Source organism: Dendrobates tinctorius, unplaced genomic scaffold (assembly GCF_039654945.1).
Source record: "Dendrobates tinctorius isolate UK_male_01 unplaced genomic scaffold, ASM3965494v1 ptg000060l, whole genome shotgun sequence".
NCBI classification, from domain to species: domain Eukaryota; kingdom Metazoa; phylum Chordata; class Amphibia; order Anura; family Dendrobatidae; genus Dendrobates; species Dendrobates tinctorius.
The window spans coordinates 82,743,890-82,768,749 of record NW_027361728.1 but is presented as its reverse complement, the minus strand read 5'-3'; the positions used below and the strand labels follow the sequence as shown (position 1 = coordinate 82,768,749).

The 24,860-nt window shown below is 44.0% G+C and overlaps 1 protein-coding gene across 2 annotated transcripts in view; it reads right to left on the bottom strand.

The window, feature by feature from the left end:
* The window catches only part of PLS1 (plastin 1), a 218,038-nt gene that overhangs the window by 49,024 nt on the left and 144,154 nt on the right, over positions 1-24,860 (bottom strand). For both annotated transcript variants that reach the window (XM_073579103.1, XM_073579102.1), the window contains exons 3-8: positions 12,596-12,759; positions 9,336-9,465; positions 9,065-9,197; positions 2,618-2,699; positions 1,966-2,131; positions 1,072-1,214 (exon numbers count right to left, since the gene is read on the bottom strand). In XM_073579103.1, coding sequence (XP_073435204.1) covers positions 1,072-1,214; positions 1,966-2,131; positions 2,618-2,699; positions 9,065-9,197; positions 9,336-9,465; positions 12,596-12,759 — 818 coding nt within the window. The remainder of the gene's footprint in view (positions 1-1,071; positions 1,215-1,965; positions 2,132-2,617; positions 2,700-9,064; positions 9,198-9,335; positions 9,466-12,595; positions 12,760-24,860) is intronic.

The window sequence follows — 24,860 nt, the reverse complement described above, 5'->3', positions numbered from 1 at the left end:
GAGAGATAAGGTGTGGTTGTCTACCAGGAACGTACATCTGAAGGTTCCTTCCGTTAAGCTGGGTCCTAAGTTTATTGGTCCTTACGAGACCATTGAGGTTGTCAACCCAGTTGCCTTCCGTTTATGCTTACCTCCATCGCTTCGGATCCCCAATGTATTCCATAAGTCCCTTCTTAAGCCATGTGTACCTTCCTCTGCTGAGTCGCCACCCCCTCTGCCTCCTGTCTCGGTGGATGGTCAGACTGAGTATGAGGTTGAACAAATTGTTGATTCTCAGAGAGTTCGCAGTTCACTTCAGTACTTGGTCCATTGGAGTAGTTGAGGAGCGATTTTGGGCTCTGGCGCATTCCGTCCATGCTGATCGTCTGGTTCGGGCATTTCGTGCACATTATCCTGGAAAACCTGGGGGTCCGGTTCCCCCCCTTGAGAGGAGAGTACTGTCATGATCCAGTCTGGGTTTTGAGTCCTGTCTTCCCTTTTCCCGGGCTGATCATATCAAGGGTTAACTTTGCCTGGCCTCATTTTGGGTTCAGGTCTTCAATTTCTTCCTGCTGCGTCCTGCAGACATGTCAGTTATATTTTCTGCCTACGGTAGTACCCTGATTGGTCCTGCTGCGCTTTCTGACTTAGTCCGTGTCTGCCCCTTCCTCCCTGCCTGTCCTGTCTGAGTGTTCCCCTTGTTTTTGGATTTGACGGTGTTTGACTAGGCTTTGGCTTTGACCTGACTTTGTCTCGTGGTCAAGGTACTTCTGCCTTTTGTCTGGTATTGATAATTTGTCTCTCCACTGACTCTTGTTTTTTCCCTTTGTACTGCATGATGGTCTAGGTTTTGACTAGGCTTATTTGACTATTCTTCTGCCACCTGGTGGTAGCTTCGCTGCAGCACTGCAGGTCTTCTCTTGCAGACTTGTTACCATCCTTCCACTCTTTTGCCATCTTGTGGAGGTTACAGATACCTGCACAGCTGCAGCGTGACGAGATTTGTTTTTTATTATATATTACTTTTAAATAAACTTCCTAGAAGGTTAAAATGATTGCCAGTATCTGTAATAATTGCATACATCTCTGTACCTTAATATCTTTGCTGAAGTTAGTAATGTTTGGCCACTGGGCATTACTCAGGTGGAAATTCACCCAGCGGAGCAAGAGCTCTTCAGGGGATAGCTTCACTAAATCTTCCAGCGTCTCTCCATCTTTCAGCAATGCAATCAGTGCTAGATAAAAAGAAAAATTTAAAGTTCATCCTAATTGCAATTATATGTGAACACCTGGACCTGTGATATATGACACTCCTTAACGTGACAGAGTTATTTATGAGTGCAATAAATAATGTGTCTTATTCATACAGCACAAAACTAGAATCTTTCCTGGATCGATACTGTTGATAGAACCCTCCATATTGATTCTAACACTTCAAGCTATTAAGACTTCACCATTAAGAGAAAATTCCTGTTTATTCCAATAATATTTCTATATAATCTAACATGCTATTTTACCAAGGACATAAAGGGGTTGTCCAAGCTTGGAACAAAAGTCTGCTGTCATGATTTCCATGTGCCCATGCGAGCGGACGGTCAAATTACAACATGTATGCAATTTGCATACTTGCCGTCATGTGACGACTAGTCTCATCCGACTTCTCTCAATTCAGTTCTACTGAAAGAAGCGTCTAGTATGCATGTGACCGTAAGTATGTAAATCACATACATAAGGTCACATGACTTGCCTGCACTGCAGATTGTTTTTCCAAGGCTGGCCTACCCCTTTAAAGCCCCTGAGCCCAATGCAAATACTTTAATAGTTGTCCATTAACATTGACAGTATTAATGACCTCTTTGACAGAAGGGTGGTGCCCAGTTGTGATCAGAGCCTCTGCAAATCCAATAGCCCTACCTGCCTATAATTACAAGGACTGCAGCATGATGTTTTCACCTGTTCAAATGTACAGAGGACAATATTTTTTACCTTCATTCTTGGAGATCTCAATGTCAGCAAACAATCCAGCTTTAATAATCTGCCATAACAGGCCCAGGACCAAGTGTGGCTTTCCTTCTTGTAAATCTTGCACACCGATGTTGACGACTGTACAACCAATGGCAGAGGCTGAATTCAGAGCTAAGTTAACGTTTTCCTAAAATATTGGAAAAAATGTACAATGTAAGCATAGATCAGAAGAGAGAAATTCACACAGCGATCAGGTGTCCATACATCTCAGATATCTTTCTCTCTGTACAGGAACAGTCAGAATAACAAAATGAGCCACTAACACACTCAAGCGGCTTATATCCCGCAGGAACAAAAGGATCCAAAGGTATAATTCATCATGCCTGATCTTTCTCTACCTGGCCTGGCATACAGCAAATGTCGAAAGGCCTCCAATCACATTAGATATTGAGGATGTGTATGGTCCACATGCACATCCTCCAAATGCCTACACAGACAATCCATTAAACATTAACAGCTTGAGAAAGACCAATATGATATAAGAAAACAAAGTCAGAGAGACATTTATTATCACATGGTGAATAGTCAGGTGAAAAGAATTGCTGATTTTTGATCTTTTACCTGATCTAACACAAAGATTATGTGAAGGATCATACATAGATCAAGGACTTACTGAAATGGTGAATGGGGTTAGCTTTGTTGTGTTGATGGCTCTTTCATCAATTGTATCTGGCTGGGACAAATTTATCATTTTGCTATATAAAAGGAAAGAAAATAGTCAACAATGCATACATCATCTAATACTTGTATTACAGCTATAAAGAGTAAGGCTACAGATAAAAAAGGATCATCAGCATGGGTATGGAACAAGACATTCAGGCATGTTGGATTTTTTTGTCCAATGATCAATGTAGTAAGGGCCATATTGGGGGGTGGTCCACTGCTTACCGCGCACAGACGACACAGAGACGAGACGGAGGCAGATTTTCGGGTACAACAGGTCCGAGTTTATTGGCCGTCCTCCTGACGACCGTAGCAATACACCGCAGCACATTTTTTTACAGCTCTCCGTATTCAGGCCCGGGTACCTGCACCATCCTTCTGTCATAGTGACGTTCCTCACGGCTCTTTCACTGGGGCTGCCCTAGGCCTATCTACCGCCAGCGCTTCACCAGTTTGAGGTTGTCGTCAATTTGGTACCCCCGGGGCCTTGTCTGTTCTGCGGTTCTTCGTGTTGGGGCCACCCCCCTGACTGTCTCTTCTTCTCAGTCCCTTGGTCAAGCTCTCCACCGCTGTCCGTTCTCCTGACTGTCTCTTCTCCTCCTGAGCTCCTCCCGGGACTGGAACCGTCTGGAACCCCGTCCTGTCCTATTTATCTCCCTGCTCGGGAACTCTCCTCCTGGGTTCCTATCTCCCCGCCCCCCATGACTAAGCGTTTTCGTAGCCCTAAGCTGCTGTAAAGTCCTGTTCTCACACTCCCCCCCTGCCATCTTGTGGTCAAACTTAGGTACTGCACTCCTATTCCCTTTTCCGCCAGCTGTTTCCCTTCTATTATTATAAACGTCCATCTACAGTGCACCAACCATCCCTTCTGCCTACAGACAAGTCCGTCCGTCAGGCCACCTTCCCTACATCAGCACTGGTTGCATTCAGCTGAAAAAGTCCAGTATTGGCTGGTGTAGTCTGCCATGTATTTTGAGAAATCAAACATTTAATTTACTCACCCCTAACATGATGGCTGGAACTCCTTCTCTTTGGTGCGAGGTGTGGTAGGGGGCCGGATTGGGGGGTGGTCCACTGCTTACCAAGTCCGGACGACACAGACACCAGGCGAAGCAAGTACAAGACGGAGGCAGAGTTCAGTTGTAACAGTTCCGGATTTTATTCGTCGTCCTCCTGACGACCACAACCACGCACCGTAGCCTCTTTACAGTTCTCCGTCTCCAGGCCCGGGTACTTGCACCGTTCCTCCAGTCAAAGTAACGTCCCTCACGGATCTTTCACTGGGGCTGTCCTAGACCAATCTACCGCCAGTGCTTCACCTGCTCGAGGTCGTCGTCCAATCGGTACCCCCGGGGCCTCATCTGTCCACCGGTCCGTCGGGTCAGGGCCACCCCCCTGACTGTCTCTTTCCTGTCAGTCCCCTAGTCGAGCTCCTCGCTATTCTCCGTCTTCTGCTGAGCTCCTCCCGGGACTAGCCTCCCTGGAACCCCAACCAGTCCTATTTATCCCCTCTCTCACCGGGAATTCCCCTCCTGGGTTCCTATCTCCCTACCCCCCATGACTAACCGTTTCTCAAGCCCTAAGCTGCTCTTGAGTCCTAAACTACTCCCTCTGCCATCTTGTGGTCATTTCTAGGTACTGCACTCTCTTGTCTGTCTTTCCCAGCTATCACCCTGCTGTCCTTGTCAATCTCCGTCCATAGCGCACCAAACGTTCCCTCCTACTTCCAGTCAAGTCTGTCCGTCAAGTCACCTTCCCAACACGAGGCATGATGTTAGGTTGCAATGATGATACAATGCACAACTGCTTTTCCAGATTTGAGTCGGTCTGGAGCGCAGTCAACCCGTTGCAATGAATTTTGAAAAGAACTTGTAGCAGTAAGTTGTACCAAACACAGATGTATATTACACTGCATGTGTCCTCATATTGGGAAATTCATCACTGCTCAAGTTACATTTACAGCTGGGGCTGCTGCCTTTATCAGTGGGACTGGACCACAGAGCGTGCTGACTTCACACACAAAGTATGTCTTGATGTGGCACTGGCCAGGGTCAAGACGTAATCCTTCACAGCGTTCAGTGGTGGAAGGGATGTGCATGTGCTCGCAATCTAAGGACCAATAAAAGGGCTGGTGGCCATCAAAACGGGTCAGCTGGCCCAAGCACTGCATTCGCCAGGGGCCAGAGGTTCCCTACACCTGAACTAGAGTATGCTATGTACAGCTGTGCTTAAAAGTTTACTTACCCCAGCAGAATTTTTGCTTTCTTTCAGAGAATATGAACGATAACACCAAAGCTTTTTCTCCAGTCATGGTTAGTGGTTGGGTGAAGCCATTTATTGTCAAACTACTGTGTTTTCTCTTTTTAACTCAAAATGACAACCCAAAACATCCAAATGACCCTGATCAAAAGTTCACATTCCCCATTTCTTAATACCATGTATCGCCCCCTCTAACATCAATGACAGCTAGAAGTCTTTTGTTATAGTTGTGGATTAAGTTCTTTATTTTCTCAGATGGTAAAGCTGCCCCCTCTTCTTGGCAAAAAGCCTCCAGTTCCTTTAAATTCCTGGGCTGTCTAGCATGAACTGTGCGTTTGAGATCTCCCCTGAGTGACTCAATGATATTGAGGTCAAGAGACTGAGATGGCCACTCCAGAACCTTCACTTTGTTCTGCTCTAGCCAGTGACAGGGCCTTGTGTTTTGGATCATTGTCATGTTGGAACGTCCAAGTACATCCCATGCACGGCTTTCGGGCTGATTTTTGCAAATTTGCCTCCAGTATTTGCTGATAAGGTGCTGTATTCATCTTTCCTTCTATTATGACCAAGTTTCTTGTGCCTTTGTAGCTCACACATCCCCAAAACATCAGAGATCCACCTCTGTGCTTTACAGTAGGAATGGTGTTCCTTTCATCATAGGCCTTGTTGACCTCTCTTCAAAGGTAACGTTTATGGTTGTGGCCAAAAAGTTCAATTTTGGTCTCATCCCTCCAAATTACCTTGTTCCAGAAATTTTGAGGCTTGTCTCTTTGCTGTTTTGCATATTGTAGGCGAGATGCTTTGTGGCATTTGAGAAGTAATGGCTTTCTTCTTGTGACTCGACCATGCAACCCATTTTTCTTCAAGTGCCTCCTTATTATGCATCTTGAAACAGCCACACTGTTAGTTTTGAGAGAGTCCATTATTTCGGCTGATGTTATTTGTGGGTTTTTCTTTGCATCCCAAACTATTTTCCTGGCAGTTGTGGAGGACATTTTTGTTGGTCTACTTGACCGTGGTTTTGTTTTCACAGAGCCCCTGATTTTCCACTTGTTAATCATAGTTTGAATGCTGCTGACTGGCATTATCAATTCCTTGGATATCTTCTTGTATCCCTTTCCTGTTTTATACAGTTCAACTATCTTTTCCAGTAGATCTGTTGATAGTTCTTTTGCTTTCTCCATGACTCACAATCCAGAAATGTCAGTGGCTGGATGAAAGATGCAAGAGTCTGTCTGGATCCCAGAAACTCACTCAGCTTTTATGCCACACACTCATTACAAGCAAACAGGTCACAGGTGAGGATGTTGCCTTTAGTAGCCACTCAAACCCAATTGTGTCAACTTCTGTGCATGTTATCAGGCCAAAATTACCAGACCATGTGAACTTTTGATCAGTGTCATTTGGATGTTTTGGGTTGTCATGATTTAAAAAGAGAAAACACAGTAGTTTGACAATAAATGCCTTCACTCAACCACTAACCATGAATGGAGAAAAAGTTTTGATGTTATCATTAATATTCTCTGAAAAAAGGCCAAGAAAGCAAAAATTCTGCTGGGGTATGTAAACTTTTGAGCACAACTTTATATAGTATATGTGGTCTGTTGCAAAAAAATTTAAGCCAAGCAGGTGTTTCACAGTAACATGAGCAACATGTGGCTTGGCATGGTCATGTTGAAAAACATCTGATGGGACACTTTTGAGAATTAGCCAAATACCTGGTTCCATGATTGTTAAATTCTGTACTGCAAGTGAAATAGGTTGTTATATGCCAAGACTAACTCACCAAATCAAAACAGAAGGAGGTTTCATAACACTGGGCTAGACACCAGGCATCCAACTAAAGTTTTTCCATTGAAATCACTCTCAATAGCTATCAAGGTGCAGAGCAATACAGCACTGAAGGCTATAAGGACTTTCTATCCTCTTCTGCGGTGAGTCCTATTCTTATCTTGGACATAGTCGTAGCCAAAGATTAGTCTGGATACCATGTGGGTAACATCATAAAGAGGCTTTCACAAGGTAACATCACACTTGTCCTATTCCCAAAATTATGGTGTTGCGTATCATAATTTACAGCAGCCAAACCCTTCGAGTCTTCATTTTAATTACACTAACAGCTTTGCATTACATTGATTTGGTAAGGAACCAGTAGTTCTGCCATTTCTGCAAAGTGTCCTAGAAGCCATTTTTCAACATGAGGATGCCAGCTCACGTGTTGCTCATGCTACTGTGAGCAGTCTGAGTGGCCTAAACATGATACCATGGTCTGAAACTATCCAAACTTATCTCCATCAAGCAAATCTGGGACATGGTTGGTCGTCAGTTGCAAAGGGAGTTGCCAGCAGCGGATCTTCATGATTTGTCCAAATAAATTCAGTGTTGCAGAACATTTGTCAGACAACCATCAAAAACCTCACTGACAACAGCCAAGGAGTGTAAGTGCATGCATTTCTGCATGTGGCACACATGCTCAATATTGAAAAAATTTAAATGCTTTGAAAATTTTGTTTCGATTTTTAGTCATTTGCATATCATTCACATGTCTATCTATCCTGTGATTTTCATAATTCCATTACTTCTCCTTCTTGGTGTTTTTCAATGTTGAGAAGTATATTTAAGAAAACTTTACCATGCATCTCCAAAAATGGGGAGAGCACTCCAAAATCAGATGGTGAGAAAACAAATTCCAGTGTGACATCTTAGCTCAAAATAGCAGAGTATTTCTCAACCGTGAGGAATGCTCTGCCATTTTGAGCTGAAATGTCACATGGGCTTATTAAATCTGTTTTCTCTCCATCTGATTTCGGAGTGCTGAGCCCCCATTTTTTACATTAGTATAGTGGACATCGACTTTAATACAAAATAGAGTTGGCCAATTTACAAAGGGTAAATCACACTAAATCACATTTTATACACTTTACTGCTGGTTAACCATTTACATGCCACTGTTAATTTGTGGCAGCAACATTTTAAGTAGCATCTCCTGGTGTGGGCACGCATTCTTGTGTTCATCGACGGCAGTACTGAAGTATAGCAGTATATTGAACAAGCGATCAACCGATCACAGGTTCAGGTTAATTAACCAATAGGTTTGACAATGCCGTAATCATATTGAACGGAAGAATTCATGTTGCCAAGTCATTTTTAACACTGTAAAAATGAACCCAGAAAAACTAAAAAGTCGTGTTTGTTTTTCGCCATTTCATACAACTTGGGATTTTTTCTCATTTTTCAGTACATTTACATGGAAAAGCAAATGGCTGCACTGAGAACTACAACTCGTCCAGCAAAAAACAAGTATTCGTGCACTCTTATGGCTATGTTGATGGAAAAATAAAAAGCTAAGATTATGGAAAGGAAAAATATAAAGTGCAAAAACTGAAACATTCCCATGTCAGTAAGAAAATCATACAAAAATGGAAAGCAGGATGGTCAGGAACAAAATTATGACTTGCCATATGCAAATCCATGATTACCACTCATTTTGTGCACACAATTGCTATAATGAACTGCATTGCTATACTATGCTGGAAAAACATTAAAGGAACTCGTCATCTGACTCACGCTACCTGAACCACAGGCAGCATGCATCAGTCTGGCTGTGTTATTGCAGCCGTATATGTTTTTTTCTGAAATGCAGTGGCATTTCAGACTAGATGTACCTAGAAATTCCGGGAGGGGACTATTTGTCTCGGCTGGCTAGTCCAAAGACTGTCCCCAGCTGCTTCTCCCCTCCACTTTTCCCTATTTCCCTAAATTGACAGTTCTCCTATGTATATTCACAGGGAGATCCTGTGTTTAAGGGATCGGGCCAAGGAGAATCCGCTGGGGACACATACTGTAGTTCCCAGACGAAGTTAAAGGTATGTTTTCTTTGAAATGTGCTTCAGTGTAAAACATACATGACTGCAATAACACAGTCAGACTTTAATTCTTGTTGCTCGTGGTCCTGGGAGCAGGAATCAGATGACAACTTCCCTTTACTATTAATGGTTAAGCGTTTTGCAAACAATGAACCACTGCAGTAAATGTTTCTTCAACCATACTAAACTCTCAGCGTGCACTAAACCAATAACACAAATATGAACAAATGAAGATTTTATTAAACATGGTGGAGACATTCTGCAGCACCCACCATAGTAAAATCCCATCCTTTAGTGATGTGAAGAGGCTGTTGTTGGAAGGGTCCATAGGCAGGAGATGCACAACGTCAGGGTCATCTTTTAAAGCTTTATTGATCCAATTGACAAACGCCACCTTCTCTTCATCTGAAAGAAGCCGTACAGGTATTCAATATGGAGCAACGTCCCATTGTATGATATCTCAGTCTCACTGAAGCATGGCAAGGTATCACTTTCTAGAACATTCAGTAAGGAGCAGAAGCAGCGTCGGTGTTGTCCTCTTACCTGAGTAGGAATGCTGTGTTCCCTGACTGGAGATTGAAGACGTCCCTCCTATTGCCGTTATGCCCATTCTTTTGTTAATTGATTTTCGGAAGGTCCGGCTCACATCTTTACTTTTCAGGTCTTGGAATAGCTATTACAGCAGGAGACAATATGAGATATTAGTACATGATGGAGGATTGACAATAATGTTTTCTAATAAAATGTCTAGAGAATATGTCTTCTTTCTGTATTTTACTCCTATGACTTACTGTATATAACTTGTTTACTGCTGCAAATATCTAGGTGTGTCCATTCACATCACGCCAACATGGAATGACCCTGGGGCATACATTAAAGCGATACATAGGCCCCTGTTCCTTGGACTGACACCAACAAAGTGTCCTTTGGCAGGAATATGTACAACTGTCATTCTCAAGTAAGTGATGAACCAGGAACAAGCTTATTAAAGGGTTTATCCATTACTGGACAACCCCTTCTCAACAGTCAAAATGGCCATAAAATAGAAAAAAAAACATACATCCTCTCTGATGAAACACCGAAAGGCTGCAGCTGATCAGTGATCACTTGGCCACCAGGAGACATCGCACCAACATTGGAGGAGTGGCGCCAGTCCAAGAGGTAACTATATGCTATTTTCATTTTAATATGAGCCCTTTAGTTAAGAATAGGTTATTCGGGGCAGTGGAGTAACTACAAAGTTATGGGCCCCGGTACGAACTTTCAAATGGACCCCCCATGCCAAAATACACGCGCAGCTCCGCTCCCTACACCTCATACACGCGCGGCTCCGCTCAGTACACCTCGCACACGTGCGGCTCCGCTCAGTACATCTCGCACACGCGCGGCTCCACTCCGTATACCTCATACACGTGTGGATCTGCTTCGTACACGTGTGGTTCCGCTCTGTACACTTCGTACACGCGCGGCTCCGCTCAGTACACCTCATACACGCGCGGATGCACTACACAGCTCACCTTTGAAGTGTAAACTTGCGAGCGGGCCCATAAGCACTCTGGGCTTCGTCGCAGCTGGGACCGTGGTAGTTACACCCCTGTTCGGGGGTATGGCCTGCCATCCTATGGAGATGGCTGCTTGATCCAGAAGCTTTAAACCGGCTCTACACGGCTTTATATCGACTTGTTACCCACCCAGACCTGTGTGAGTACCTTCTGCCTGTCATGCCCAAGGGGAAACCCCGCAAACTGGCTGTGCCAGTTAAACTAACTGACTTTTATCCGAGGGACAAACCAGCTTCTCCCTCCAGTAAAATGGCCCTGCCCTCCTCTGCAGCTGCCTCTTAAGCCCCCGTCACACACAGCGATCTCGCTAGCGAGATCGCTGCTGAGTCACAAGTTTTGTGACGCAACAGCGAGATCGCTGTGTGTGACAGCTATCAGCGACCGGCCCCCCCTGCTGGGTATCGCTGATCGCTGTTGAAATGTCTGGACATTTTTGGGGACGCTGGTCTTCCGCTGGTCAGCACGCATCGCTGCGTGTGACAGGTGGGAGACCAGCGAGCAGGAGCTGGTAACTAAGGTACACATCAGGTTTCTAAGGGGGCTCACTGTGCCCAGAAACCCGATGTGTACCTAAGTTACCAGCGCGCTGATGCAGGGAGCTGGTAACCAAGGTACACATTGGGTTTCTAAGTGCTGCGCGCCCCTTAGAAACCCAATGTGTACCTTGGTTACCAGCTCCCTGCATCAGCGCGCTGGTAACTAAGATACACTCCGGGTAACTAAGCGACGTGCGTCGCTTGTTACCTGCGTGTCACTGGTCCTGATCGCTGGTGAAGCTGCCTGTTTGACAGCTCACCAGCGATCACATAGCGACTCACCACTGATCCTGACAAGGTGATATCATTGTCGGGATCGCTGGTGAGTCGCTATGTGTGACGGGGCCCTTACACATCTCGCTCTTCAGGCTGTGAATCTGCAGAGAAGGGAGGCTCCTCTGACATCCCCCTCACAGAACAATGCAGAGATTGCTATCTTCACTAAGAGCATCCTTACAGGAAGACTTGAGGGACATAGTAAAACACATTAAAGGAAACATTCGGGAGCTGGGGGAGTGGACCTCACACATAGAAGCTAAAATGGCACAGTTTGCAGAATCACACAATGCACTCATAGATGCTAATGCGGCATTAGAGGAAGAGGTCTCTCACCTGATTGACAAACTCTGTGATCAAGAGGACAAGGCCTAATAATGTTAAAATCAGGGGTATTCCTGAAAACATTGCAGACAGAGATCTGCATGATTACTTTCAAAAGTTGCTAAAGTGGGCACTGCCTGACTTTGATACTAAGGATCTTATTGTGGACAGGATCCACAAGGTCCCAAAGCCCAAAAATATAGACACAGCTCTCCCACGTGATACATTGGCAAGGATTCATTTTTTTCCGGCTAAAGATGCATTCATGCAGAAATTCAAGCAGGATCATCCACCTCCAGACCCTTTCCACATCCTGAAAATCTTCCCTGATTTGTCTGCTGCTACCTTGGCCAAAAGGCGGGAATTTGCGGGGCTGTCTAGGATCCTCCATGAAAACAATATTCCATATCGGTGTGGATTTCCAGTTAAATGCAACACAGTGCATTTGGCGCATGTCGGTGCAGCGCCAAAAAAGCGCATGCGCCGGCAAAATCATACCAGTGCACGGCCTGCATACCCAACGTTAAATATAGGGGACGCACATCGCATGCAGAGTCATGCGCCCATAGGAGGAGCTGACCGGAGGGGGCGCGCCAGGGGGCGGAGCTTAGCGGCGGCCGTGCGCTGCGCCTCACAACGCAAGTGTGAAAGTAGCCTTATTCAGCCCTATGTATAATAAACATAGACATATCTTAATCCGCTTCGATTCTTACCATGATCTCTCCCATGGTCACTATGCTCGTCATGATCTTTGTGTCTATGTTTGTTTCTATCACAATTCTGTTTCATTTTCCTTGTTTTCCCTTCTACCATTCTTTGCCTTGTTCCCATTTTCGCTCACAATTCCTTCTAGCTTTTCCGTCGTTCTCTAATGTCGCCTTACTTGTATCTAAGGGTCGGGTCTATACAGGTCAGGTGCACACTGATGCTGCCAGCACTGCACTGCTGGGTTACACTTAATTAGGCTTTTCCAGTCCATGGGCGGACAGAACAGCCACAAAGCCAGATGAAGTCTTTGGGCCTGGGGCAGTTTGCCCAGGTCTGATGTAATGTATCAGTCATTTATTGTGCTTTTCCTTTAAATTACAACATGCAGTCTACTCACCAAAACAAACTCCTCAAAATCTATCTTCCCATCTTTATTGCGGTCGGCTGCTGCAAATATTTTCTCTATAATTTCCCGCACTTGGTAGCCAGGCAGGGGGAGGTTGGCTTCTTTGAATAAATCTTGTAGTTCGTAGTCATTAACAGAACCACTGTTGTCGGCATCTGCAGGAAGAACAGGCACGGTTATATTAGTGATAAGGTCATTACATAAAACCCTCTGTAAAAAACACAAAACAGCACAGTGAATTTAATAGAATTTATGAAAAAAAGTTAGGCAGAAAAGGTACACGGGGTAAATAGAATGAGGGCCAAATCAAGGAAAAGGGTCTGATAAAATATTTCCTTTTATTTTCAAAAAATATTTACTGAGAATCCTGAAAAAGAAAAAATATCTTTTTTAGTACACATTTTCCATTCTGAGCTTATACTACGATTATAAAACAAACCATGTACAATTTACTTGTAACCTTTACCCCTGTAGCCATGAACTCAATCAACTGTAGGAGTTTGCCAGGAAGAATATGATACAATTTGGTCAACAGAATGTAAAAGATAATAAGCCTGAAAAAAAATACAACATAATAATAAATATATATACAGTACAGACCAAAAGTTTGGACACACCTTCTCATTCAAAGAGTTTTCTTTATTTTCATGACTATGAAAATTGTAGATTCACTCTGAAGGCATCAAAACAATGAATTAACACATGTGGAATTATATAATTAACAAAAAAGTTTGAAACAACTGAAAATACTGTGCGTCTTATATTCTAGGTTCCTCAAAGTAGCCACCTTTTTCTTTGATTTTTGTCAGTTTTAATAAGTGGGATTTCTTGCCTTATAAATGGGGTTGGGACCATCAGTTGTTTTGTGCAGAAGTCTGGTGGATACACAGCTGATAGTCCTACTGAATAGACTGTTAGAATTTGTATTATGGCAAGAAAAAAGTAGCTAAATAAAGAAAAACGAGTGGCCATCATTACTTTAAGCAATGAAGGTCAGTCAGTCTGAAAAATTGGGAAAACTTTGAAAGTGTCCCCAAGTGCAGTGGCAAAAACCATCAAGCGCTACAAACTGGCTCACATGAGGACCGCCCCAGGAAAGGAAGACCAAGAGTCATCTTTGCTGCGGAGGATAAGTTCATCCGAGTCACGAGCCTCAGAAATTGCAGGTTAACAGCAGCTCAGATTAGAGGCCAGGTCAATGCCACACAGGGTTCTAGCAGTAGACATATCTCTACAAAAACTGTTAAGAGGAGACTTTTTGCACCAGGCCTTCATGGTAAAATAGCTGCTAGGAAACCACTGCTAAGGACAGGCAACAAGCAGAAGGTACTTGTTTGGGCTAAAGAACACAAGGAACGGACATTAGACCAGTGGAAATCTGTGCTTTGGTCTGATGAGTCCAAATTTGAGATCTTTGTTTCCAACCACTGTGTCTTTGTGCGACGCAGAAAAGGTGAACGGATGGACTTTACATGCCTGGTTCCCACCGTGAAGCATGGAGGAGGAGGTGTGATGGTGTGGGGGTGCTTTGCTGGTGACACTGTTGGGGATTATTCAAAATTGAAGGCATACTGAACCAGCATGGCTACCACAGCATCTTGCAGCGGCATGCTATTCCATCTGGTTTGCGTTTAGTTGGACCAGCATTTATTTTTCAACAGGACAATGACCCCAAAAACACCTCCAGGCTGTGTAAGGGCTATTTGACCAAGAAGGAGAGTGATGGGGTGCTACGCCAGATGACCTGGCCTCCACATTCACCAGACCTGAACCCAATCAAGATGGTTTGGGGTGAGCTGGACCACAGAGTGAAGGAAAAAGGGCCAACAAGTGCTAAGCATCTCTGGGAACTCCTTCAAGACTGTTGGAATACCATTTCCGGTGACTACCTCTTGAAGCTCATCAAGAGAATGGGACCGCCGGCAGAGCAGGGGAGAATGATGACAGCCGGCTTCAGCACCAGCCACCGGGGAACAGCGCTTACAGTAGCGCTTCTTCCCCGGCGGCTGTTCATGTCACACGGAGGACATCAAAGTGTGTTCTCCGTGTGCACGAGTGCGGGACGTTTTGCCGTCCGTGATGACGGCAAAAAATGGACATGTCAGCGCATTTTGCCCACAGACACACGGTCCGTGGAAACACACTGACGTGCATAAACCCATTCATTTGACGTGTGTATGTGTCTCCAGTACGTGTGAAAACTGTCACTACACATACCGGAGACACAGACATGTGAAAGGGGCATGAAAGATGCTTTTCATTGCAAAAACTAGTTTTCACATCCCCATATTTTGAGAGCTATAATTTTTCCATATTTCGGCCCACAGTCATATTATGGCTTGTGGTTTCCAGGACGAGTTGGTACCATTTTCGAGCACAATTTTTGATCGCTTTCTATTATGTTTTTTGGGAGGCAGAATGAACAAAAACCAGCAATTCAGGAATTGTTTTTTTTCGGGTGGTTTATGTCGTTCCGCGTAGGGTATAATTGATAAGGCAGCTTTATTCTTCGAGTCAGTACGATTACAGCAATACCCAATTTTTATTTTTTTTTATGTTTTGGCGCTTTTACACAATAAAAAATGTTTTCTAGAAAACAGAATTATTTTTGCGTTGCTTTATTCTGAGAGCCATAACTTGTATTTTTTCTGCTAATGGAGCTGTATGGCAGTTCGTTTTTTGAGGGACAAAATGACGTTTTCAGCAGTACCATTTTTATTTACATTGGTGTTTTTGATTGCATTTTATTGCACTTTTTGTTCAGCGGTATGATTATAAAGCATTGTTTTTTGCTTCTTTTTTTCTTTTTCCGGCATTCACTGAAGGGGTTAACTAGTCGGACACTTTTATAGAGCGGGTCGTTATGGACCCAGCGATAACAAATATGTGTACTTTTTCTGTTTTTTTAGATAAATAAATGCACTTATTGGAAAAATATTTGCTTTTTTGTTATTTATTTAGGGATTTTTTAAAAATATATTTACACTTTTTATTTTTTTTTACTTTTTTACCTTATCACAGGATGGGACATCACTGTATAGTATCAGATCGCTGATCTGATACTCTGAAAAGCTTCTGCACTACAGAATGTCACATCAGCATCTGACAGGCAGGGAAGGAGGCAAGACACCTTTTATGCAGAACCCAGAAGGACCCCACGGACATCTTGGGGTCAGGGGTCTTCATGGAGACCAATAGAACAACGTGATCGTATTGCATTGTTCTGATGGAAGCACTCAGGGAGCCCCATCCCTGTGTGTGATCTCCTCGATGTCACTGTCACTATTCACAGTGGAATTAAAGGGGTTAAATGCTCGTGATCGGTGCTATTGTAACAAGGTGGCATGGGGTGGTAGTTATGGCCGAGTCACTTAAAGCTACAGTCCACGAACAGAGTCCACTGAGCAAACAGTCAGCGAGCACCCCGGCCCCTTGCACATAAAATATACAGGACAGATGAACCCCAGGCGATTTACCTCTTCTCCACAGTCACTGCAACATGGGCAATCAGGATCCAGGAACACCGTTAAAATCCAACAGGTATAACAGTTTATTGTAGAGTAGAGAAAAGGCAATAAAAGCAGAAAAACAAGGATAAAGGTAGTTACAATAATTCAGGTAAACTTCCTGCTCTTTCCCTAGTTCCTTCACTGCCGCATCAGCAGCAGCAAAAATGGCAGCAGCCGCTGCAGTACAGTCACAGTCCTCAAGCCGATTCCTGGACGCTTAAAGTCCTTGGCGGGGCACTACTCAGTCCCTGTGCTCAACAGTCCTGGCAGCCAATGTTCCAGACAAGAACACACTTATACCCCAGATGGGGGTCTCTTCTCTCCCCGACGGGGATGCACATATGTCCCAGATGGGGACTCCTTCTGTCCCAAGTGGGGACACACCCTGCTTCAGGACGTCATGACTGGGCTCTCACCAGGAAGCAGGAGCTTCCACTTTCCTAGAGGCTGCTGGCTCTGCCCCCTAAATTAACCCCTTCTGTCCCCGCCTATAGCATGTGCATAAAAATATGGCAGTGTAAAGCACAGAGAACAATACAGAGTTAAAGGGGCATCACACATTTCACTAACAAAAGCAAAACATTAGTGTATATAAATACACCATTCAGGTGCCGCATAAAGTGCACAGGCCTGGCACAAGGGAGAGAAGGGGGCAGGTGAGGGTCTCCGCCACCTCCTTACACCAGCAACGATCGTGAGTGTTGCTGCAGCGTGTCATCTCTGATACAGAGCTGACACCCGCACCTGATCGCCAAGGCGCTCATCGTGAGGCTGCGCGATCGGTGCGCCATACCTATACTGTGGTTCGAGGGAACGCAGCTACCGCAAAGCAGTATATGTACGTCGCATGTTGGGAAGAGGTTAAAAATCTTTAAAGAGGCCTTCACAGGTATGACGCATACAGTGCTTTGGAAAAGTATTCCTACTCCTTGAACTTTCCACATTTTTTCATATTATATGAACAAACTTAAATGTATTTTATTGGATTTTATGTGATAGACCAACACAAAGTAGCAAGTGTTTTTGTGTAAAAGAAATGCTACATGGCTTTCTAATCCAATGCTTTGTAGGACTACCTTTCACTGCAATCACTGCGGCACGTTTTTTGGGGTATGTCTCTACCAGCTATGCACATTTGGAGGCTGAAATTTTTGCCCATTCTTTTGTGCAAACTAGCTTCTAGCTCAGTGAGATTGGATGCAGACATCAGTGAATAGCAATTTTCAAGTCTTTCCAGATTATCGATGATATTTTGGTCTGGACTGTGACTGGGTCATTCAAACACATGAATATGCTGTGATCTCTGCCATTCCATTGTAGCTCTGCCAATATGTTTAGGGTCGTTGTCCTGCTGGAAGTTGAACCTACGCTGCAGTCTCAAGTCTTTTGCAACCTTTAACAGGTTTTCCTCCAGTATTATAGCTCCATCCATCTTCCTATAGATTCTGAACAGCTTCCCTGCATGCTGTCACCACCATGCTTAATGGTGATAATGGCGTTTTCAGTGTGATGTGCAGTGTTAATTTTCTGCCACACAAAGCGTTTTGCATTTAGCCCAGATAGTTCTACTTTGATCTCATCTGACCAGAGCACCTGAAACATTAAGCCATTGTACATTCTGTGAAATGTATAAATATATAGCAGGTTAATTAGATTTACGTAAGTGCTATCATTATTAGATAGAATAGAAAAGACCACTATGTTATTCTGCCAATTAGGTGCCATGAAAACCTGCAGAAATGAACATAATACCAGTGAGAATTGAGGATTAGTTTTGCACTTGTGTCCTCGAGACATATCTGATGTGCTTTAAACAATCTTTGCCACTATTTCATATTTTTAATTTAATATTTTTAGATTTTATTTTCTGCTTCTCAAGCATTTACGTAACACCGATGTCAGGAAAGTCAAGCCTAATTATAGGACTTGTCCTATGTGCTTTACTGCACTATGTCTGTTCAAAGTACAATGTATCACTGCCATTTGTTCCATAAAAGGAAATGTTTCTTCACAAAGTAAAAACTTTTGTCCACCAAATATCACTAAAGACTTTCTTCAAACTCAGAAGTGATGGCATATTACTAAGATATGTCATTACTTGAGACTGGTGCAGGTCCGATCTATTGGAACCCCAAGTTTTAAAAATGAAGGGGTCTTGCTGCTAAACACTGCAGTTCCTTTATTTCAGGATCGGTGGGGAGTACAATCTTGTCCCTGACATCCTTATAAAGCTCTTTGGTCTTGCCCATGTTGTAGAGGTTAGAGTCTGACTGATTCATTGAGTCTGTGGACAGGAGTCTTTTATAAAGGTCACTATGTAAGACAGCTGTCCTTAATGCAGGTAACGGGTTGATTAGGAGCGTCTAACTGGTCTGTAGGAGCCAGAACTCTTAATGGTTGGTAGGGGATCAAATAATTATTTCTCACTGCAAAATGCAAATATATTTTCATAATTTATACAATGTGATTTTCTGGATTTTATTTTTGACATTCTATCTCTCAATGTTAACCTACACTTAAAATTATAGACTGTTCATGTCTTTGTCAGTGGGCAAACTTACAAAATCAGCAAGGGATTAAATAATTATTTCCCCTACTATAGGAGTCTATGTGAAGGCTCATACTGTGCTGTATATAGAGGAGCTGTGTGAGGGCTCATATGATATACACTCACTGGCCACTTTATTAGGTACACCTGTCCAACTGTGTGTTAAGACTTAATTTCTAATCAGCCAATCACATGGCGGCAACTCAGTGCATTTAGGCATGTAGACATGGTCAAGACAATCTCCTGCAGTTCAAACCGAGCATCAGTATGGGGAAGAAAGGTGATTTGAGTGCCTTTGAACGTGGCATGATTGTTGGTGCCAGAAGGGCTGGTCTGAGTATTTCAGAAACTGCTGATCTACTGGGATTTTCACGCACAACCATCTCTAGGGTTTACAGAGAATGGTCCGAAAAAGAAAAAAAATCCAGTGAGCGGCAGTTCTGTGGCCGGAAATGCCTTGTTGATGCCAGAGGTCAGAGGAGAATGGGCAGACTGGTTCGAGCTGATAGAAAGGCAACAGTGACTCAAATTGCCACCCGTTACAACCAAGGTAGGCAGAAGAGCATCTCTGAACGCACAGTGCGTCGAACTTTGAGGCAGATGGGCTACAGCAGCAGAAGACCACACCGGGTACCACTCCTCTCAGCTAAGAACAGGAAACTGAGGCTACAATTTGCACAAGCTCATCGAAATTGGACAGTAGAAGATTGGAAAAACGTTGCCTGGTCTGATGAGTCTCGATTTCTGCTGCGACATTCGGATGGTAGGGTCAGAATTTGGCGTAAACAACATGAAAGCATGGATCCATCCTGCCTTGTATCAACGGTTCAGGCTGGTGGTGGTGGTGTCATGGTGTGGGGAATTTTTTCTTGGCACTCTTTGGGCCCCTTGGTACCAATTGAGCATCGTTGCAACGCCACAGCCTACCTGAGTATTGTTGCTGACCATGTCCATCCCTTTATGACCACAATGTACCCAACATCTGATGGCTACTTTCAGCAGGATAATGCGCCATGTCATAAAGCTCGAATCATCTCAGATTGGTTTCTTGAACATGACAATGAGTTCACTGTACTCAAATGGCCTCCTCAGTCACCAGATCTCAATCCAATAGAGCATCTTTGGGATGTGGTGGAACGGGAGATTCGCATCAGGGATGTGCAGCCGACAAATCTGCGCCAACTGTGTGATGCCATCATGTCAATATGGTCCAAAATCTCTGAGGAATGCTTCCAGCACCTTGTTGAATCTCTGCCACGAAGAATTGAGGCAGTTCTGAAGGCAAAAGGGGGTCCAACCCGTTACTAGCATGGTGTACCTAATAAAGTGGCCAGTGAGTGTATATATATATATATATATATATACACAGTATATACATATACAGATGAGCCCTCACACAGCTCCTCTATATATAGACAGTATTTCAGCCTATTGGTTTGGCACTCCACAGCAGTCACAGTCTGTCATGTAGTCCCTCGGGAAAACTTATTGCCCAGTCTTGCTCTATACCACTGTTACACCAGAAAGTAGTGGTGTCACACGGCTACACACAGTGCACTGTGGCTAGGAAGCTGCAGAAGTTCAGTACCCGTTGGATTTATTGTTGCTGGCTGCAGTTGCTTTACCCTGGGGGTCATAGTATAACCCTCTTCACCTGCATTAGGCTGCGATATAGCAGGAGCATAGAGTGACCTTTGATTGGGTGATTTGTGTTATGGTCAAAGTCGCCGTGTAGTCCCAGCCACTGGAAAGTGCTCCCCTCCATATGCCTCTTTATGTTGTTTTTACTTGATGGTAAGAAGATTTTATATTTTCAATAAAGCAATTGTTATTTTATCTCCTGGAGACGCTGGAAAATCTTTTTCTATGTTGTGCATGCACTATACACCCGGGTCAGGGTGTTTCCGTGCGTCGGAGGTGTGATAAGGAGTGAAGAGGGGTGAGCAGAAAATTTCCTTTTGTGTAGTCCCAGCCTATATCCGCCACAAAGTCCCAACTGGTAAAAACTAGAAAAGCAATAAAAGAATGAGGCAAATCTGACTAATAAACTATGGGGAAATTAATATTTTAAAACAAAATGTATCTGCATATAGAGCCTCCAATACTCGTACTAGATAAACTTTTTCTGTTAAATTTCCATCTGTCAGTTTCCTGGAGATGTTCTGGGCGGAGGTGCTCTAAATTACCGTAGTTTATTATGTGTTGCACCTATGCTCCTCGGATATGAGGACTGCCATTATTTGGACACAAGCTTATTAGGAGGTTGCACCTAAAACATTGATGTGATGTCAACAGCTACAAGGATCCACGCAGCCAGGTCTGGAATGGGAATCGTGGGTTACATTTATTACAGCGCGGTGCAATAACCTTCTATAGTATAGCATTTACTAGGCTGAAGCTCTGAGGTCCGCAGTACATTTACTCGGTATGCAAGATTACTGAGATTACACAAAGTAGTCTGCACAAACTATAGATAATGCTAAAAATCAGTATTGTCAAAGTACACCCTCTTTGTATTCTATAGTTTTACAAATCAGGAAATGATTTAAAAAAGATACAAAACAACATCAGATAATAGCCACACATGACAAAGTACATAGTGTCATCTTTTATTATACAAAAACTAGCCCAAAAAGCAGAATCAGTGTGTGACAAATTAAGTACATCCTTATCCTTACTGCTTCCATAGAAATTAAGTGGGTAAGTAGCAGCCAGGGTCTGCTCATTAAAAGCCCATGATTAATTGTACATCATCAATTGTGACCATCTATATAAAAGCAGAAGTTTCCTCAGCTTGCTGGTCCGGAGCACACAAGTGTATGTTAACGCAATGCCAGAGAGGAAAGACATCAGCGATGATCTTTGAGAAGCAATTGCTGCCCATTATTCAGGGAAGGCGTTTGTAATAAGGCCATTTCCTGGACTTAAACACTATATAGTGGTCATGTTTCTCTCTCACATAAAGCTTATTACTGTATTATTTTCTTGGTTAATGCTTAGCTACAGACTGAAAATGACACCATACAAAATATTTGCACACGGCGTTTATCCCCTAAGCTATTAGAGTTTCCAGATGTTACATTATTGTGCTTTCACATTACATTCTTACAGCTGAACACCATAATAAATAATAATAATAATAATAATTAATTTTATTTTTATAGCGCTGACATATTCCGCAGCACTTTACATTTCAGAGGGGATTTGTACAGACAATAGACATTACAGCATAGCAATAATCACATACAGTAGATTATAACAAATACCAAGAGGAATGAGGGCCCTGCTCGCAAGCTTACAATCTATGAGGAAAGAGGTAGACACGAAAGGTGGGTGGTAACAGTTACCCTGATTGTATGGACCAGCCATAATGTTAAGTGTGTGACAGTACAGACACAGAGGGCTAATGGATGCATACAGCATGTGGGAACATGATGCGGGAAATCTGGTTATGGTAAGACTTTTGGCTGTGCCACACAGGGATAGATTAGGTTAATGTGTTGAGGCGATAGGCCAGTCTGAATAAATGTGTTTTCAGGGCACGCTTAAAATTGTGGGGATTGGGGACTAATCGTATTGACCTGGGAAGTGCATTCCAAAGAACTGGCGCGGCACGTGTAAAGTCTTGGAGACGGGAGTGGGAGGTTCTGACTATTGAGGATACTAACCTCAGGTCATCAGCAGAACGGAGGGCGTGGGTAGGGTGGTATACTGAAACAAGGGAGAAGATGTAGGGTGGTGCTGAGCCATGGAGGGCTTTGTGGGTGAGGGTAATAAGTTTGTACTGGATTCTGGAGTGGATGGGTAGCCAGTGTAATGACTGGCACAAGGTAGAGGCATCGGTATAACGATTGGTGAGAAATATGATCCTGGCTGCAGCATGCAAGACAGATTGGAGAGGGGAGAGTTCGGTAAGAGGGAGACCGATTAGAAGAGAGTTACAATAGTCAAGGCGAGAATGAATAAGAGAAACAGTAAGAGTTTTTGCAGAGTCAAAAGTAAGAAAAGGTCAAATTCTAGAAATGTTTTTGAGGTGCAGATGACAAGAGCGAGCCAGTGATCGAATGTGGGGGGCAAAGGAAAGCTCGGAATCAAGTATGACCCCAAGACAGCGGGCCTGTTGCTGGGGAGTAATAGTGGAGCCACCCACAGAAATAGCAATGTCGGGTATAGGTACATTAGTAGAGGGAGGAAACACCAGGAGTTCAGTTTTTGACAGGTTCAGTTTCAGATATAGTGAGGACATGATATTAGACACAGCGTTTAGACAATCGCCGGTGTTTTCTAGAAAGGCTGGCGTGATGTCAGGAGAAGAAGCGTATAATTGGGTGTCATCAGCATAGAGATGGTACTGGAACCCAAATCTACTGATTGTTTGACCAATAGGGGCAGTGTACAAGGAGAAGAGGAGGGGGCCTAGAACCGATCCTTGGGGGACCCCAACAGTAAGGGGAAGGTGAGAGGAGGAGGAACCGGCAAAAGATACAGTAAAGGAGCGGTCAGAGAGATAGGAGGAGAACCAGGAGAGAACGGTGTCCTTGAGGCCAATGGAACGGAGCATAGTGAGGAGGAGCTGATGATCCACAGTGTCGAATGCTGCCGAGAGATCCAAGAGAATTAGCATGGAGTAATGACCATTTGATTTAGCTGTTAGCAGATCATTAGAGACTTTAGTGAGGGCAGTTTCAGTGGAGTGTAAAGAGCGGAAACCGGATTGGAGAGGGTCGAGAACAGAGTTTTCTGAGAGATAGCGGATAACACGGGAGTGGACCAGGCGTTCCAGGAGTTTAGAGATGAAGGGAAGATTAGAGACAGGTCTATAGTTAGCGGCACAGTTTTGGTCGAGGGATGGTTTTTTAAGTAGTGGATGTATGATGGCATGCTTAAATGAGGAGGGAAAAATACCAGAAGAGAGAGAGGTTAAATATTTTAGTTAGGTGAGGGGTGACAGCAGGGGAAAGGGACTGGAGGAGATGTGACGGAAATGGGTCACTGGTGCAAGTAGTTGGGTGAGAAGATGCAAGGAGCCTGCTTACTTCTTCTTCTGTGACTGGTTCAAAATCAGAGAGTGAGCTAGATGCAGTGGGGGAGGGAGGACAGTGCATGGTATGAGGTGATTGGGAGATAATTTCCTGTCGAATCTGGTCGATTTTTTCTTTGAAGTAATTGGCCAGATCGTCAGCTCTGAGCTCTGTGGTTGGGGCCTGTACTCTTGGATTGAGTAGAGAATGAAAAGTGTCAAAGAGACGTTTCGGGTTATTGGACAGTGAGGTGATGAGGGTGTTGAAATAGGTTTGTTTGGAGAGGTGAAGGGTAGTGTTGTATGTTCTAAGCATAAACTTAAAATGGATGAAATCTTCGTGTAGATTGGATTTTCTCCACAGACGTTCGGCGCACCTGGAGCACCGCTGCAGGAAACGTGTTTGCACCGTGTGCCAGGGTTGTCGCCGTCTGCGTTGTGGTGTTCTATTTATAGGGGGTGCAAATTCATCCAGGGCACTTTGAAGTGTTTCATTGTAATGCTTCAATGCAGAATCAGGACATGAGAGGGAGGAGATAGGGGCCAATGAAGACTGCAAGTTCTTCATAAGTTTCTGGGTGTTAATGGCCTGTATGTTTCTATAAGTCTGGACAGTGGGGGTGACCTGAGCAGCCTGGCAGTTCTTTATAAAAAATGAAAGAAGATTGTGGTCAGAGAGCGGGAGAGGGGAGTTTGCAAAATCATCCACTGCACAAAGCCGAGAGAAGACCAAGTCGAGGGAGTTTCCGTCTTCATGCGTTGGAGAATTAGTAAGCTGCGAAAGGCCAAATGAGGAGGTTAGAGATAAAAGGTGAGTAGCAGATGGTGAGAGGGGAAGAGCAATGGGGATGTTGAAATCTCCCATGATGAGGGTAGGGATGTCACAGGAGAGAAAATGTGGAAGCCAAGTGGCAAAATGATCCAGGAACTGATGGGAGGGGCCGGGAGGACGATACACCACCGCCACTCGCATGGAGAGGGGGGTGTAGAGTCTGACGGCATGGACCTCAAAAGAAGGGAAGACAAGTGAGGGTACTTGAGGGATAACCTGAAAGGTACATTTTGATGATAGGAGCAGACCAACGCCTCCACCTGCTCTATTGTCTGATCTTGGGGTATGAGAGAAGTGTAGCCCCCCGTATGAAAGAGCAGCAGCAGCTGTAGTGTCTGACTGCTGGA